This window comes from Rhipicephalus microplus, chromosome X (genome assembly GCF_043290135.1).
Source record: "Rhipicephalus microplus isolate Deutch F79 chromosome X, USDA_Rmic, whole genome shotgun sequence".
NCBI lineage: Eukaryota > Metazoa > Arthropoda > Arachnida > Ixodida > Ixodidae > Rhipicephalus > Rhipicephalus microplus.
In genome coordinates, this window is record NC_134710.1 from 66,329,467 (window position 1) to 66,348,451 (window position 18,985).

The following is an 18,985-nucleotide window of genomic DNA, read 5'->3' on the forward strand; positions in this document are numbered from 1 at the left end:
CGAATGTCGTACTCCTGGATGCGGAGTGCCCATCGCGCAAGGCGGCCAGAAGGGTCTTTCAGCGTGGAGAGCCAGCAAAGCGCGTGGTGATCAGTTACTAGATCGAACGGGTGGCCGTATAAGTACGGCCGGAACTTTCCAAGCGCCCACACCAGAGCCAAACACTCTTTTTCTGTCACGCTGTAATTAGTTTCGGCTTTCGTCAGAGTGCGGCTAGCGTAGGCTACAACGTATTCTGAATAGCCGGGTTTTCGTTGGGCGAGGACAGCACCTAGCCCGACGCCGCTGGCGTCGATGTGCACTTCGGTGGGAGCCGTCGGGTCGAAGTGGCGAAGAATAGGTGGGAAGTGAGCAGACGGCGCAGAGTAGTGAAGACAACGTCACATGCAGGAGACCAGAAGGAAAGGTTCACGTCACCGCGAAGAAGCTGGGTTAATGGTGACATGATGGATGCAAAATTGCGAACAAAGCGCCGGAAATATGAGCATAGGCCTACAAAACTGCGAAGTTCCTTCATGGTCGTCGGCTTGGGAAATTCTGCGACTGCTCGAAGTTTTGCTGGGTCAGGTAATACGCCGTGCTTCGACACGATGTGGCCTAGGATGACGAGCTCGCGTGCAGCGAAGCGGAATTTTTTCAGGTTAAGCTGCAGGCAAGCGTTGGTCAGACAAGTCAAAACCTGCCTGAGGCGAAGGAGGTGCGTAGGAAAGTCGTGCGAGAAAACCACGACATCGTCGAGGTAGCAGAGGCACATATTCCACTTGAGGCCACGTAGCGTATTATCCATAAGTCGTTCAAACGTGGCGGGCGCGTTACAAAGCCCAAAGTGCATGACGTTAAACTCGTATAGTCCGTCAGGTGTAATAAATGCAGTTTTTTGGCGATCGGCTTTAGCCATTGGAAGTTGCCAGTAGCCATACGGAAAATCCAGCGACGAGAAGAATTCCGCTTCGTGAAGGGTGTCAATGGCGTCATCAATGCGCGGCAAAGGATATACGTCCTTGCGGGTTATCTTATTCAAACGACGATAGTCTACGCAAAATCGGATAGATCCGTCTTTCTTACGCACCAGGACGACAGGAGACGCCCAGGGACTGTGAGATGGTCGAACATTTGATGGAAGTTGCTTTTAATCCCCGTTGCTACACCCTGGAGCTGCGAAGCCGCACGCTACCACCTGTCATGACTACCAACGCCACTACATCGACGCCTTCGCTCCAGTTCAACTGCCCTGGCCTTCCTAGGCTACGGGAGCCAAAGGTCTTCAGCGGTGCGGATGGGACCGACGTCCAAGACTGGCTCGAGCACTACGAACTGGTGAGCGCCAACAATAAATGGGATGAAGCCAACAAGCTGGGCCACGTGATATTTTATCTCACTGGCGTCGCCGAATTGTGGTTTAATAACCACAAACACAACATCCCCACATGGAGCGTCTTCAAGACGTCATGTGCTGAAGTGTTCGGTCGGCCGGCTGTCCGCAAGCAGAGGGCAGAACAGCGCTTGCGCGTCCGCTCTCAGCAGACTGGCGAGACCTTTACCAGCTATATTGAGGACGTCGTCGACCTTTGTCGACGTGTGAATGACGCCATGCCCGAATCTGACAAGGTCAAAAACATCCTGAAGGGCATCGACGACGGCGCATTTCAAATGCTCTTGGCAAGAAATCCGAGCACAGTTTCCGAAGTCGTCAGCTTGTGTCAGAGCTACGACGAGTTGAAGAAGCAACGCACTCTGACTCGGCAGCCTCAGCATGGTGGTGAGTCACTGTCCAGTTTCGACACCCTGCCGGACAATTCACCGCTGCTTCAGCAAGTTCGAGCCTTCGTCCATGAGGAAGTCGCCCGCCAACTTTCCCTAGTGCCCTTCACTCACGAGACCACCACCCGTCTACCTACCCCGCACCTCCACCAAATGTGAGGAGGCTTATTAGCCGTTAAAGACAGCGACGAGACAGTGTGAAGAACCGTCCAGCGATCGGCACAGCAACGAACCGAAGCACGAGCTGAGAGAGCCGGGCGTTGGCGATGCTGCTTGCTGCAGGCACATCTTCTTCACAATATATATATATATATATATATATATATATATATATATATATATATATATATATATATATATATATATATATATATATATATATATATATATATATAATTTCTAGATGGTTCCACAAGAATTGTCCTTTGACAAGAACATCAGGTCCACTGTTTATAGTTTTTCCACCAAGATCTTAGAATCTATATTGCGTTAGTGGGACAAGACGTCCGTAGAGGATATACACCGGTGGATGTAATAGCAATTCCAATCCGGCGCCCCATTGCATTTTCAGAATCACCCGTTACTTCAGTTCACAATCACTGTCGAGAAATCACCGCAACGCAAGTTGCTTTTGTTAAAACGAGGGGAACGACGTGGCAAAGTGGCTTTTATTTTTCGATCCCTTCGTTCGCTCCCCAGTGTTCTTAGGTGCTGAGCTGATGCACGGGCCAGTCGGTTACCTCCTAGACACACCGTACTCCAGCATGTCGACGCTTGTTCCAAACTGGTCGGTACTTGCGTCATTTGAGCAAGACTCGTCTCTCCTGCAGCCGTCTGCGAAAAACAAAAGAGTTGCATATGCCCAGAATCACAGCCGTGCACTGCCTTCGTGAAACGTATCTGCAGTAGATACGTGAATTGTCATTGCTTATATATCAGCTGATGGTTATCAGTGTACATTTAACTTGCAAATTTTCATAAGGTATTGACAATGCTTCGAAGCCTGTTTAATAATATTGACGATGTCTTTGAACTTCATGAGAAATGACCAAAGCATGTAACTGATTGATATGTGGGGTTTAACGTCCCAAGACGACCTTATGATTGTGAGAGATGCCTTAGTGGAGGGCTTCGGAAATTTCGACCACGTGGGGTTCTTTAACGTGCACCCTAATCTGAGCACACGGGCCTACAACGTTTCCGCCTCCATCGGAAATGCAGCCGCCGCAGCCGGGATTCGAACCAGTGACCTGCGGGTCAGCAGCCGGGTACGACCAAAGCATGTAAGCCTGCGAAACAGGAAGCACATTGTCAATAATTATTCGACTTCAGGAGTTCTTAAAATAAGTAAACTAGTAAGCTCGCATTGTAGAACGAGAATAAATTACTCGTAGCACTTTCCTTACACATGTAAAAATTATTCTGCACGTGAAAAAGGCTTGGAAAGCGCACTTGCTCAAACCCCTGCCTCTTTGCTATGCCCCACCGCGGTGGTCTATAGTGGCTAAGGTACTCGGCTGCTGACCCGTAGGTCGTGGGATTGAATCCCGGCTTTGGCGGCTGCATTTGCGATGGAGGCGATGGTGCATTAGGCCCATGTGCTCAGATTTGGGTGGAGGTTAAGAACTCCAAGGGGTCAAAATTTCCGGAGCCCTCCACTACCGTGCGTTTCTCATAGTCCTATGGTAGTTTTGGAAAGTTAAAAACCCACATATCAATCATATAAATCTGCCTTTCTGCAAGAATGTGATGAATGAACAAAAAATTGCCGTTTAGCCGCAAGGGCGAAAAAAGGATTGTGATAGCAAGGAATTGAAGCATAAATATCACTCAACAAACCAACATTTTTAAGGTCACCAGATTCATGGAGTGTGATAGACCTTGCACTACACTCCGTGGACCTTCTGGTATCATCGGCAACGGCCCCAGACAGAATGGGCAGCGACAATTTCCCCATATTCACCAATATCACTGGATTTCGGATTTCATAGGTTAGGTTAGGTCAGGTTAGGTTAAGCTAGTAGCGTCGCGAAATCAGCCAAAACGACGTCAACTAACCAGACAGCATTGTTTTGTTCCGAGTACGCAACTGCGATATGTGAAATATTGTGAAAGCACACATAATGGCGTGAACTAGCCAGATACTGCGTCTTGTACCGTTACAAGTGGAAACTGCTATATTATGCAATTCTCGTGAAAGCGCATGCAGGTATCGTGAAACCTCAAAGAACGATGTCATTTAGCGAGATACAGCGTTCTGTACTGTACTAAGTGTGTGAAAAACTGTGAGGTCATGCAATTATCCTAAATGTGCACGAAGCTGTGACTGGTCGACGTTTCTGCAATGTGACTAGCTGGGACACGTACAGAACAGCACTGGATGAATCTTCTGGTGAGCAGTTTCAGACATGTCACCAAGTAAGCTAGTGGCTACATCGTTACTGAAATTGGCCGATCATTTCCCTGCTCCCGACTTGAAGTTAAAGAATCTGCGCGAAGCACGTAGAAAAGCGGAGCGGAAGCTCATGAGGAAAAGGGTAAACCCATCGGCAAAAGCTGAATATAACGAATAAACGCTGCCATTCATCGCCATGCACAAAAAAAACTACGCTGACTTCAGTGGGCTGTTTTCTGTGAAAATTCAGCACCATTTACACCCTCGACATGAATGTGTAGAGTCATAGTCTTTCTGGAAATATCCACTCTCACAGACCATTCTAAGCTCTCGCTTTGAAGCAAGAAAAAGATTTGCAAACACTTGCAGAAGACTTCGCAGACTAATACACATCTGGCAGATCACCAGGAGTGCCGATACCTGCACCACCTCAATTATTCCAAAAATGAATACATTGTTTACATTTCGAGAGCTGTATATGGTGCTAGGCAAATTAAAAAGACGCTTCGAAAGAGACGAAGCATTGTTATTATTGCGATATTACACTGCTTGGGGCCACGGTGTAAGAATAAAAAAAGTAAAGGTCTCTAATTCTACCTCAAAGACGACTCGAATGCGGAAGCCTTACTGCTGCATGATGCATTAAAGATCAAGCGTAACGCCAGAGTCCGATGAGCCCTTTGGCAAGTAGCGTTTCATTTCGTGCTTGTTCATCCTTGTGTGACGTTGCATACCTGTTCCTTCTACATCACAATCCACTAGGAGCCTAGCTGAGCGTCTTCTGTCGTGCGCCATTCATGGTTTGCTGTCCCTCTCATACTGCGTGCCATTGATCTGCGAATCGTGTAGCGTCGCTATTATTTGAAATGAAAGCTTGCGCACGCTTCTCGGAGTGGTCACTTCGGTCGTGTTAGTGGCACAGATGACGTTAAACGGAAGAGAATAGCAATCCGCCCACGTCAAACACTTCGGCTGCCGTGCACAAATAGCCAACAGCAGCGGAAACCGGCAGATATTGTTGCACGTATACAGTGGTCGATTCTGATGTCTACAACGGTGGTGCGTCGTGCTTGGAACTAAACGAGCGATATCTGTAGTCGTAAATACACTCCATGTGAGCATGCATGGTGCCAGCAATACGTACCCCTCCCATGGCATTTTTATTCTTGTTTATCTTGGCGGATGGAACCATTTTGGCCGTCGAAAGCACTCTGAGCGATTTAACGCGAACACAAAAAATAAGCAAATAAAGAAGTGAACCATTCTCGGTAATATATGATACCACGAGCTGAGACTAGTTGACAGTATAAAAGTTGGCGATACAAGCCATTGTTCATTTTTGCTTTATTTTCTTTTTATTTCCTTTTGTTTTTTTAAGCGCTTTGAAGGCCACAACGGCCATCGCGGCCACGGCCATAAACAAGCATGCTCAGATGTGGCCCGTTCAAACTGCAGATGTCTCTCGCGATGTTCACCGTTGTTCTAGACTTGAGAGTTGACCACTGCGAATAACCACTTTAGAAATTTGTAGTGCAACTAGTAACATTATTAAAAAAGTTGGCCGCGTATCTGCATGTTACACCGCAAATGTCGTCGAAAGACGATAGTCTTGCGCCTGGAGAGAGTGAACAAAACGTTTATTTGATGTCCTGCGCAAAAAAATCGGTGAATGGTTTTCTGGAGGCACGGCGTTAGAGTGCCTCGAGCGTGCAGCGGAGGTGTACGAGCGCATCAAGACACGTCACAGGTGAGACGTGAGCGCTATCTGGCAGCTATTCAAGAAAACGGGGCGCGCACCGTGTGCGCCCGTCTCTGAGGTGATAAGGGGTAGAACGCAAGGCGACGAGTAGGTGTCACCACCATGTCGTATTAGCAAAGCGTTGGAAACACTTGCCGTTTCGTGCAAGCGTTGAATGGCCAGCACAGCGTTATAAAGACTACGATCCTTAAAATTGCTGATGTATGCCTTTTCTAGTAAAAAATACACATACATAATACTGACGTGTTGCTATGGTGCCTCATATATGCGCAGTAATTACTTTTAATTGACAATTGCACAAATATGAACGCTGAACCTTGAGCAATATTCGTGGGCGCTGCGCATGGGGTAAGCCGTTTGGAGTATCTTCTGGTCACTTCGGCACAGAGAAATATACTATCTAAAAAGTGGCCACTTGAGCCACTTCGCGGCCCAGCAAGAAAAGGTCTTACAGACTGCTAGATGGCGCACCCACGCTCGCTTTTACTCCTTTTTTAAGACATGTATCAGCCTCCTCAGGAGGACATAGAATACTCAAGTTTAGCATTAATTTTTTGCAAAGAAGAAATTTTATTAATTTGTGCTATTTTTTATATCCGCTCTTCATCATGTCTCACTAAGGAAATTCAATGCCTCACAACAAAAACAGAAAAATATGACTAGAAAGAGTTGTCTTTCTGCATTCGTTTTGCACAAGGAGGCACATTCGTGTTGTTTAGATGCACTGTACATGTATTTCCTCTAAGGAAGCATGGGTGTGTAGCCTAGAAGTAAAGACACTCGCTTGCAGAGCAAGAGGGTACGGGTTAAATCCCAGCGTGGAAAGAACAAAAATTTGTTATTTTGTTTATGCTGAAGACATTATCGGGTCTTACCAACCACTCGTGGCGGTCAAAGCAGCGTAGTAGCTGGGCCACAGGGCCGTACGGGAGTGTCCGCTTTTTATGTAAATATGTTTCTCTGTAACTTTGGTGCCGTTTAGGGTACCGTTAAGGGTGGACAAGCAGACAGACAGACCTAAATCTTTGTGTCGAAGGTCTCCAAGAAAGGCTATCGTCTTTTAAAAAGGCGCCGGAGAGAGCACCCGCAGCAAGTAAGCTGACTTGACTGGGAATGAAATGTTCGCAGCTTAAATTGCCCTCTTCGGTGGAACAGTATAGTTACGCTGCTCGGCTGCTCGCCCGGAGGTTCGTCCGTGGCAGTCGAATTTCGGCGGAGGCGAAGTGGCAGAGGATCACGTACTGTGCCACGGCCGTTCTAGACTGCACCTTCGCGCTCGCTTCTAAGGAAAGATGTGCGCGCAGGTGCAGTCTAGCTCGGCCGTGTCTGTGCGATGTTAGCGTGCGTTAAAGAACACCAAATAGTCAATATATCTGGAGCCCTGAGCAACAGCGTCTTTTATAATCATGTCGTGGCCTTAAGACATGAAACTTCAGACATTATTACTATGAAATAAGTCATCGTACTGTCCAGCATTTTGTTTACGTCTGTATCAAACTCTTCCCCCCTAATTTTTTCACTCACTTTTTTTATATTGTCCAATTTTGTCAATATCAGGGCGCATCTTCGCAACGTCTAACGTGCAACAGAGTCTTCACGGAGCCTGTTAAAAAGTCTCGCAGATATTAAGACACCCCCCAAAGGTGAAAAGAACGAACTTGGCACCACAACAGCAGTTTCAAATGAGGGATCTTAAACAGCCTTCCTCGACAACGGGTAGTTCCAGTGTACACAGCTGTGCGCCAGCTTTCACGTCTCGGTAAGATGCCGCCGCAATAAACGCAATGAAGATTCTTTGAATTATGCAGATGGGTAACACAGGAGCTGTTACTATGTTAAAGACGCTATAAGAGAAAACAAGCCACATCTAGTTTCATAGTACCGGCGAGAGGATAAAGAAACAGGTGCTGCTACTTTGAAGGCGTAATTATAGCCCCTGATTGCGAATAACTTGGCACGAAGATGACGCAAGTGCGTCGATTACTACGCCCGTAAGCATTTATATCGCCGACTGCTAAATTGAATAGACGCTCATGCTATAACGAGAAAGGCGAGACCAGCTTAAACTGCTACTTATTTTTTATTTCATTATCCTAATATATACTTAGATGTTATTATAAGAATTGGGATGGCATTTTATATTTTTGACACACTTTTTAACAGTTTTTCAGTTAGTAACTTTGGTGATCAGAGCTACACAGGTAATAGGGATGCCTCCATTTACAGTTTCACTCGCATTGAAACGTCAAGCCGTGTAGCAACGAGGCGCTCTTCACTTCGCATTCATGTCTACGCCATTGAATAAGAAATTAGTGGTGCCAGATTAGACGGCTAATACTTTTGTGGTTTCACGTACCCCATGGCCAACAGTCTTCCTATTCAAGCATTTTAAAGCATATTGGTTGATTTCATGTGGGGTTTAACGTCTGAAGACCACCATATGTTTATGAGAGACGCCATGGTGGGGGGCTCCGGGTATTTCAACCACATGGGGTTCTATTGCAATGCTGCTAATGCATTGTAATAAGAGCTGCAAGTGCAACTTTCCAGAGTGTTGTTTACTGTCGTCGTACCCTTATTCACCCCAATAATTTCAGAGTAGCTGCCGCTTTCTCACTAAATTTTCTTGGCGTCCTCCCAAACAGGAGGACTATAAAATGGCCTTTGAATACAGCGTTTTATGGCGCTTTAGTTGTAAAAAAACAGGCTTTAAGTTATGCAGTTACCCGCTGTTGGTAGGTGTAAAACTACGACACTGTAGTTTATCGATCATGCGAGGAGCCTTAGTTGTGTTTATCTGGCCGTGGTACCACTAAATGGGAATATTACTATCACAAAAACTGTGACACATGGGTACCTAAGCTGCACTTAAAGGAGAAATACCGTGCTCGACCGTGTGCTCGGATTACGATCGCTTTGAAGAGCCCAGACGTCTAAAAGTCTTTCAGAGTGCATGCCTTATATGTATTGCCAAATAATTTCACTGAAAAGTTTACCTCTTATACATTGTCTTCAGCGTTTGTGTGGCATTTTTGGGGACCGACAGAAGACAGTGCCCATTTTTTGTCTGAAAAAAAGCATGCTTGTCCCATTAACCAGGCCATTGTTAGCACTGTCATGCACGTAATCCATGGAGGAAAGTTTTCTACTGAACTCTTATAAAAGATTTTTACTGGTTCAGAACATGCACGTACACGTGGTAAACACAGTGTAGCGAAAAGCGCCGTCAGCCACCAAGGTTTCCTGACTAGGCTTATCGACTGTCCCACATTTCATGCTGTAGTGAATAAGAGAAAAAAAATGCGAACGGTGACACTGAACTGATCGCACAGATATTCCTGCTTTGATATTTTTTTCTCTCTTTTTTGTAGTATGCAGATGACAAAGACCTAAATAATTAGTTCAGTGACGCTACAGCAGCGTGTAGCAAGTGAAACACAAGCTAACAATGTACAAACAACACAGCGAAGGCGTGATTTAGTGCGAAAGCGTGAAGAGAGTCTCCCAGGACGAGCATCCATATGAAAGGCAGAACGTGCTTTACTCGTGTGTATTGTTAACATTGCATAGGCGTCGCGTGCACCGATTCAGTAGAGAATAGCGTGGATATTAACAGTTAACTGTAGTCAACGCATTTTATCCGTCGACAATCGACTCAGGCCGCACTCAACGAAGCGCCGCTGCGTGCATTTGTATACGCACCACCAACCGCCAATCCACTCTTGCGCGGGGACGGTGCTGCCACCTAAAGCCCAATCTCGCCGAGAAAGCAGCTTACCATAGACGAACTATACAATTCAGTTTTTCAACGAAAACAGCCTCTGACTTAACGAGTGTCAAATTGGCCAGGTTGGTAATTGCTGCTTTAAAAGCGAATAACAGCACATGTAACAAACGGAGCCGGTTAAAATCGGATCATTTTGTGTCTGGGAGTGTCCGATATTTTTTTAACGTAACGCAGGACTTGAGTGAAACCATACAGTTCAGCCATAACTTTACGCCAAACAATCGTAACACACATGTGCACTGAGGAGCTTCAGACAACTTTTGCACGGTTAATCTGCAAACACTGGTGAAGCGTTCGTCACTCTATTTTTCGTTCTGTTCATTTATGTAACCTTTCCCTTACCGTTTGCCAACTTGTATAGTAGTAGAAAGTGATGCTAGTCGTTTGTTTATTGTTCTTTATAATTCGAATATTGTGGAGTGCCCATGCTAACACGTGTCAAAATACAAACTACTGTTCCGAAATACAATGACACAACCAATAAGGAAGGAAGAAAGGAAAATAGAGGGAAAAGAAAGGCAAGAAGGTTAAAAAGCTTATAGGCAGCCGGTTTGCTACCCTGTGCATGGGAGAGGGATGGGGGAGATGAAAGAGAGCAGAGAGGGAAGAGAGAAACAGCACATTCGGCAGTACACGTGCGCACACTCAGTCATAGTCCAGTCTTGTCTTTCGCGGTGTGTGACATTGCTGTTACAGTCGCTTGTTCAAGTCGGTGTCGCGTAGGAATTTCAACAGAGCTTTCGTCGCCTTCTGTTGCAATGTCTTCTCTCGGGCACTTGACAGAATAGTGTCCACAGACATTTGGCTGTTGTCGATGCGCGCAAAAGCGGACGCCAGTGACTGTCTCTGGATTTCATACAACGGACAGTCACACAGGATGTGGTGTAGCGTCTCTTCGCAATGACAGGCATCGCAGAGAGCGTTGTCGGCCATTCCTATGACAAAGGAGTAAGATTTTGTAAATGCCACTCCTAGCCATAAGCGATGAAAAAGGGTGGCTTCTCTTCGGTCGAGTCCAGTGGGCATGCGGAGAGCCGTCAAAGTAATAAATGATGCGCAATACGTATGCGGCAATAAGCTGCTATTGTTAGGTGTCACGAAAGATTAACGAAGAGCAATTGAGCAGTGGTTAAAACAAGAATTCATAGTCGTGTGCCTAGAGACCTAGACTTATTACACTGTATAGTCTTTAAATAGGTACAACTAATAAGGTTCCTATATGAATCTTCAAAAAATATTTCTACTTTCTACGCACTGTTACGATGACGCACCGCCGACGAGGTTACGATGGGTGCCACGAAACTCGCCGCTGCCAAGGACACCGGGCGCGCCGACTGCGAAGGAGCTCGAAGCGACGAGAGGCTTCGCTGACACATAGGTCTACTGCTGGTGACGTGCCGCAGGGCTTTTTTTATAGGCACCGGGTGGATCCTTTTAGTAACCAAATGTCCAACCAGAAGCGCCGCTGGCCGTGATGTCGGAATCCTCCAATGGGGCCCGCCGCTGCACGTGGTTGCACCAAGGACGAGGGATGTTGCCACGCATTGCGTAAGACTCGCCAGACTCGAAGGCGCCGATAGATGTGCGTGGTTGCAGCCAAGGACGAGTGACGTTCCCACGCATTGCGGAAGACTCGCCAGACTGGAAGGCGCCGATAGCTTCAACGGGCTCGCAGGCTGAGGGAGCTCGTGGTGCGTTGCGTGACAGACCGGCGCCGCCGCTTGATGATGTCGTGGAGTTGATCGCGTCAGGCGGGCTCGATTGCTGGCCTTGACACAGATTGCCTTTTGCAGAGGCATTGACGTTTGGTGTGAACTCGCTGGCGTAACCGCACCCCCGCCACCAAACAATGCGCCGGAAAGACGAGCTGCTTCCACGTGGCTCGGATGTTGGGCGCGCTCGTTCGCCAGGTCCCTCCAGGATCGCCTCCAGGGCCACGGGTAGAATGCAGCTCCAGACTCCGTCCCGTGAACACATTCCATTCTTAAGGACGGATCCCAGCTCCCCTGGCTTGTCGCCCCAACTTGCCAGCCAGCTTCGCGCGTCTCTTGTGATGATTTTTGGTCTCAGCACTTGTGGATGGTTCTGCAACTTGCCAAGAATGGTTCGACAACAGACAACACACGACACAAGCAAGTGCCCTCGGTCACCCGACAGAACACCAGACAAAGTATAGTACAACATATACCTAGCTACGTGTCTACCGGAATTTCGTTCCCTCTACATCAAGAGGCACATGTGGGACACAAGACTCTTCAAATGAGAACCCAAATTTTTTACACGTACACCAACGTAACGAAATAGAATAGAACATAAAGTTGGCCCCTTGAGGTCACTGTGGACGAGAGCGCTCAGCTAAGGCCGTGATGAGGACAAAACTTTGCCCCGAATCGCTAGCGAGAAACCGAAAGGTGGAGAAGGTGCCAGCTAAAACGCACGGCTCAATGCGTCTCCATTAGCGTTTAGCTTTCCTTTTTTGTAGCGAACGTTAAAGTTGTGCAGTTGGAGTATCATGCTCCACCGGAGTAACCGGCCACATTTAGGCGACATGTTATTTAACCAGGTTAGAGGACAGTGGTCCGTTTCGACCACAAACCTCGAACCGGAGACATAACAAGCTAGCTTTTGAACGGCCCACACAAGGCAAGCGCATTCCTTTTCAGATGTACTGTATGCCTCTTCCCTGCCGCTGAGTTTTCGACTTAAATACAAAACTGGCCTTCCGTTACCAGCACTGTCTGCCTGGCACAATATAGCTCCCATGCCGCGATCACTCGCGTCGCATTGAATCACAAATCTCTTAGGGAAATCGGGTGCCATGATAATGGGCTTTTCGCTTAGGGCAGGTTTCACTGGCAAAACGAGTTTTCCTTTTCGGAGTCCCATAATACTTTAACCGGCACTTGAAACAATATGAAAGGGGATGTATAGTCACTCTCACCCGGTACTATGACTCCCAACTCCAGCATTTTAGCGATATCCTCTTTCATGATCTGCTTTTGCACAGGGGAACAACGATACGGCTTGCTACGGATTGGCTCCTCACAAATTAGCTCGATATCATGTTCCATCACTGTCGTGTTTCCGGGATGGTCCGAAAACACGTCTTCAAATTCAGAAACAATCCTTCTCAGGTCCTCTTTCTGGACTTTACTTAACCTAGGCTCTAGGTTCAACTGCTCCAAGATTACCTCCGATCCCCTTTCGATTACATCACTAGAACTCAAAAATTCTGCTCCCTCTTCCTCTGAAGCATTGAACAGCAGATTTATGACCACTTGACGTTGAACATATGGCTTCATCAACTTACTGTGGCAAATTTTGTTCCGCCGCCTTCTTAATTTCACTTGATGATTGGTATCAGAAAGCTTCGATATTACTTTGGTGGGCCCTTCCCAATAAACCTGAAGCTTGTTCTTTTTGGACGGCCGCAGCAGCATTACTTCACTACCTGCTTCAAAAGCGCGCTTCTTCGCCGATTTGTCGTAGTACTCCTTCGACAAAACTTGTGTAGCCTTCATGTGGCTTTCCACAAATCTTTCGTTTTTCTAACCCTCTGAAGAAGGTTTAGGACATACGCAACTACATTAGGGGGCGTCCTCATCGAATCCTTCCAAGGACTCGCGTAGCATTCGCAAACTCCTGCCATACGCAAGCTCTTCAGGGCTAAAACCAGGGCTCTCGTGAGGGCCTGATCTCAATGGGAACATAGCGGGAGGAATACACGCTTCCCAGTCACATTTGTGCTCGTAGCAAAGAGCTCTCAGTATTTGTTTCAGAATGGAATGCATACGCCCTACCGGATGAGACAGCGGGTGATGGATCGAGCTGTGCACTACATTTATTCCACATTTATGCACAAAGGTAGACGTAAGGCACCTGGTGAAGACACTACCATTGTCACATTGAATTTCAGAAGGAAATCCGACGCGTGCAAATATAGATAGCAATCAACGACATAAAGGGAATTGAGCTCCTTCAGTGGTATCGCTTCCGGAAATTTTGTGGCTACACAGAGGGCCGTCAGGATGTACCGACAACCTTGCCTTGACTATGGCAATGGCCCGACGATATCAATTAGTAGGCGCTGAAAAGGTTCTGTGATAATTGGCACAAGCTTCATGGGTGCCTTCCACTTGTCCATGGATTTCACCGCTCTCTGACAAGTGTCGCATGACCGTACAAATTCTTCAATATCCTTCCAGCATTTCGGCCAATAAAACTCAAGGGAAGCTCTAGCCTTGGTCTTTTTTATGCCGAGATGCCCGGCCCATGCGTGTTCATGCGCCAGTTCCAATAGTTGGCGCCGATACTTTTGTGGCACCAAGAGCTGCTCATACTTGCGACCTTGCGCATTTGCGTAGCTCCGATACAGGAGCCCTGCTTTCTCAAAAAAGGAAACATTCTTTTTCTTTTTTCCCAAGTTTACGCTTTCCATTAGCGCTTAAATCGAGAATTCGTCACGCTGCTCTCTAATGAGCGTTTCTCGATCAACCCTCGACAGCTCACTCAAACTTTCCGCTACAGGCGAGAGTGTTCCACTCTTCTCGCTCTGACTCAATGGCGCCATGTCGTCTCCTCCGCCTACGGATATCGCACCAGTCGCTTCGGCGACGGGCCGCTCGAGTGACTGCTAAAATGACACACATAGAGCATTTCCTGTCTGAGGTTCCGTCGGCTCGCCGCCAAGGTCACATAGATCAGTAGCTTTTGAACTTGATGCTTCACCACATTGAACAAGATCAAGCTCCTGCGAAAGCTTCCGCGCTTGCGGTCGCGAGAGGGCCATGTACGATAAGTTAGAGAAGAACGATTTACCCTGCTCTTTGAGAAGCTGCTCTGAGTTATTAGAAAAAAAAATAAGAAAAACGATCGGGAAGCGCGACAGACACAGCCGCTTCGGTGCGAAGCTTACAGAACGGGCCTTCAATAACAACCGTAGCGATTGGTAAGCAAGCACTCTACTCCTCAGCGACTTGCCTGATCCACGCGCATTTTGCTGTAAAGTCATCTGGAGACATAAACGAAGGATGGACAACGTCCATGGTTGCCGCTAAATCTCGAAGTGCTCGACACGTTTTCTTATTCACACTAATTTCTCGGAGATACGGCTCTAACAACCGCATGTTCTTTTCCGATTCTCGGATTGTTGCGAAATCAAACTTTTGCTTACAGTTTATCGCGATGTGTCCTTCCTTTTTGTAGTTGTAGCAGATTAGCGACTTCAGTGATTCAAACGCCCGTGTGGTATCAGTGCGTTGTTTAAGAGCCGCACTCGATTTCCGTTTGCTTTTCCCCCTACAGTGTCCTTCATAATAGACAGGTTCTTCTTGAAAATATGGTGCGGAGCGGGTTTCCGTTGATCAGGTTTCTTTGAAAAGCCCTCTTTCCTTTAATCCTTTTCAACGCGGACTGCCCCTCTATGCAACTTTCGGTGGGTATAATACTCCTCAGCTAACTCTGCTGCCTTGTTTAGCTGTACTTCACCAAGGTTGTCCTGCAGCCAAAGCTTGACATCCTCCTCTATGCAGCGGTAGAATTGCTCCAATACAATGCATTCTACCACTTTATCGCGATCGTCATAAACACATTCGCCCTTGAGCTATTCAATTAAATCGCCTTTAAGACGAAACGTGAAGTCAACGTGTGACTTATTCCCCTTTTTAGCATACCGGAACCTTTGCCTGAAAGCCTTGGGTGACAACTTATAACGTCTCAAGAGCACTTCCTTAACCTCGTCATAGCTCTCAAACACTTCCCTCGACAAGCAAGTTATCGCGTCGGACACTTCGCCGGGAAGAAGAGCTAACAGGTTATGCGCCCAAAAAGACCGCTCCAAAGCATTTCTTTCACAGACGTGTTCAAACTTGAGGAAATACTTCGCCATGTTCTCGCCTACTACGAACGGTGGCAGTTGGTACCGAATTCTATAACCGCTGACCTGAACTGTCGGAGAAGCTATGCTAGGCACCTGCGAACACTGTAGAATTGCCAATTCTATTCGTTTCAACTCGAGGTGCTCCTGTCTCTCGGCCTCCTCCCGCTCGCGACGTTCTCGCCTTTTCAGCTTCTTCGCGGCGTGCTTTCATATCTACCCAGGCCTCATCGACTTCTCCAGCCGACACTCCTTCATCCTTCATGATCTCAAGGATCGCTTGCTTTTGTTTCGCACGGCCCAAAGTAATGCCGAGTTCGTCACAAATTTCCATGTGTTTTTTTCACTTTAAGATTCTCCATAGTTCACAGTAGCCTTTTCCTGTTTGCCCCTGTTAAGAATCTACTTGCCGTACCCACTATAAGTCTACTAGCAAGACGCGCAAGCAATTTTTAACACTCCCGCGTTTACACCCTCCGCATTAACTTTGGTTTCAAAACACTTCGACTTGGCTTAAAACGATCAAAGCTCACTCTAATTCTTCACACAGCCCTTCTCTAAACTACTACAACCTGTGCTAGGTAGTCTGGTGAATTGAGGGGAAAACATCAGGCACTCACAGCATCGCTGTTGCGGACGCCGGCCGATCCCGCAGCTGCCAACCACTGTTACGATGACGCACCGCTGACGAGGTTACAATGGGCGCCACGAAGCTCGCTCGCCGCTGCCAAGGACACCGGGCGCGCCGACTGCGAAGGGACTCGAAGCAACGAGAGGCTTCACTGACACATAGGTCTACTGCTTGCGATGCGCCGCAGGGCTTCTTTTATAGGCACCGGGTGGATTTTCTGATTTACCAAATGTCCAACTAGAAGCGCCGCTGGCCGTGATGTCGGAATACTCCAATGGGGCCCGCCGCTGCGCGTGGTTGCACCAAGGACGATGGATGTTGCCACGCATTGCGTAAAACTCGCCAGACTCGAAGGCGCCGATTGCTTCAACGGGCTCGCGGGCTGAGGGAGGTCGCGGTGGTGCGTTGCGTGACAGACCGGTGCTGCCGCTTGATGACATCGTTGACTTGATCGCGTCAGGCGGGCTCGATTGCTGGCCTTGACACAGATTGCCTTTTTCAGAGGCATTGACGTTCCGTGTGGACTCGCAGGCGTAACAGCACTGAATTCATCAAGAGCTTCTTTTTTTACCATAATAACCAGAAGTCCAAGAAATGCTCTGATTGCGAAATCACAATCCGCCGCCTTTGAGTATTAGTTATGCTTTCAAGTACGTGTTTAATATTTGCATAATTAATAATAATTGCTTGTGAATAACGTTCCCAAACACCACATGATTATGAGAGACGCCGTAGTAGGGAGATCCGGAAATTTCGACCACCTGAGGTTCTGTATCATGCACCTAAATGTAAGCGCATGGGCCTCAAGTATTTTCACCTCCATCGAAAATGCGGCCGCCACGCCGGGATTCAATCCCGCGACCTGTGGGTCAGCAGCCGAGTGCCTTAGCCACTAGACGACCATGGCGGGTCATTTTGCATAAATAAACGAATCTGAGAAATAAAGTACACTTCCAGAAAGATTGGGACTAAATCAAGACGACCACGTGCAATTTGTCATTCATCTCATTTATTCACCCTTTTCTAGCCTGATGATTAGTGGAGTTTATTGGCGCAAGGGTCAGATATGGCCAAAAAGCGCCAGAGCGATGATAATGAACTGTGCGATGTGCAAAGTACATAAAACAGATGTGACGTGGCTGTAAATGGGCCTAAAAACAGTCGCTCTAGGTGGGTAAAAATATACACATAGTAAAATTATGGCAATGACAAATGATGTGTGCTATGGAGACATAAAATGGTTTAAAAGTGATAAGTGTGTGAAACAAAAACTTGGCATGGAGCACCAGTGCCTCGACAGAGCCCTTAAAACAAGAGCATGGAGGCCTGGGCTCATTGAAAGCTGCTATCACAGTGGCATCCTCTGAACAGAGGATGCGCTATAAACCTGTTGGGCTAATAACATTCAATTTTGGGCTAAAAACATTCAATACATCCTTTAAAAAGCTTGAAACTGATTTTGCATCAAAAAGCGGCTCTTCACCGAGAAACATAATCGGATGTAAAAGAAGATTATAGCGGTATGCTAAAGCAAAGTATTTCTTTCTCTTACTTTCAGCTTCCGGACACTCCAGGAGGACGTGGATGACGGTTAGCCTGTTGGCACATCTACCACAAGTAGGAGGTTCATCACCAGTCAGAAGAAAGCTATGGGTACCATAAGTGTGTCCTATTCTGAGTCGACAGAATAGGACATCAGTTCGCCGTGTTCTCGTAGTGGAGGGCCAGTAACCCAACCGCGGCTTAATCAAATGAAGCTTATTATTTATTTCTGTGTCCCACAAGCGTTGCCAGTGGTTTCGCAGTTTCTTACGTAGGAAGGGTTTTAGATCTGTTGCAGGGAAAGTAGCTGTGGGGTTAATAGCGCGCAATAAATTGACGTGGCCATTTGGTCAGCTAACACATTGCCCTAGATGCTTCTACGACCAGGAACCCAGCAAATAGTAACATGCTGGTTGGACATATACGCTGTACACGGAACGGAATACAGCTCAATTAGTGCCGGATTTCTGAATCTGAAAAGGGATCTTAATGCATTTACGACGCCTAACGAGTCTGTGAATATAATTGATTTTTGTATGTTTGATTTCCGTATATGCTTCACAGCCGACAATAGTGCATAACCCTCAGCCGTAAATATACTTGTTTCCGGGTGCAGCACACCGGATTCCGAGAAGGATGGTCCGACGGCTGCATAAGCCACCCCTGCATGCGACTTAGAAGCGTCAGTATAAAACTCTACGCATGAGTAGTTGGACTGGAGTTGTCGAAAATGCATTTTAATATTGTCGCGACGTCAAGAGAGAGGTCGTACTCGAAGACGCTGAGAAAACAGCAGCGGGTCGGTCTTTTTGTTAACCGCGTGAGAGAGAGTTCCTCATCTTTCTCGTTGTTGCGTTCTGCATAAAAGCGTGCAGATGCGCGTATGCGCTGTCGCCTTCGTCTTTTTCGCGGGACGCATGTGACATTTGCCTCCCTCCAAAAATGGCATCGTCCCGATGCGTAGCCAAGGCACTCTACTTATAAAAACGCACATATGCACCGGCACGCACAGGACAAACGAGAGTTAGCTGGACAAGTAGGGTTTCATCCGGATGACATGCACGATTTCGGGTGAGCAGTTTCGGCGACTGGAACTGCAATCGCCGTCGGGAATAACTTCGTAGTTGATGTCGTTCAATCGTCGGGTGACTCGATATGGGCCAAAGTATCGTCGTAATAGCTTTTCTGAAAGTCCGCGTCGACGTATTGGGATCCAGACCCATACCTTGTCGCCT

General features: G+C 47.2%; 1 protein-coding gene across 5 annotated transcripts in view; it reads right to left on the reverse strand.

The window, feature by feature from the left end:
* Nucleotides 1-2,300: 2,300 nt before the first annotated feature.
* The window catches only part of LOC119177395 (oxytocin-neurophysin 1), a 66,108-nt gene continuing 49,423 nt past the window's right edge, over nucleotides 2,301-18,985 (reverse strand). Inside the window, exons 1-4 of one of the 5 annotated variants that reach the window (XR_012886794.1) lie at nucleotides 16,198-16,379; nucleotides 10,958-11,787; nucleotides 8,912-10,637; nucleotides 2,412-2,595 (exon numbers count right to left, since the gene is read on the reverse strand). Coding sequence is in view for 2 of the 5 variants with exons in the window: in XM_075877042.1 (XP_075733157.1) it covers nucleotides 2,347-2,595; nucleotides 10,974-11,684 (960 nt within the window). In the remaining 3 variants the exon portion in view is untranslated. The other 4 variants (XR_012886795.1, XR_012886796.1, XM_075877042.1 and 1 more) reach the window with 4 other exon arrangements.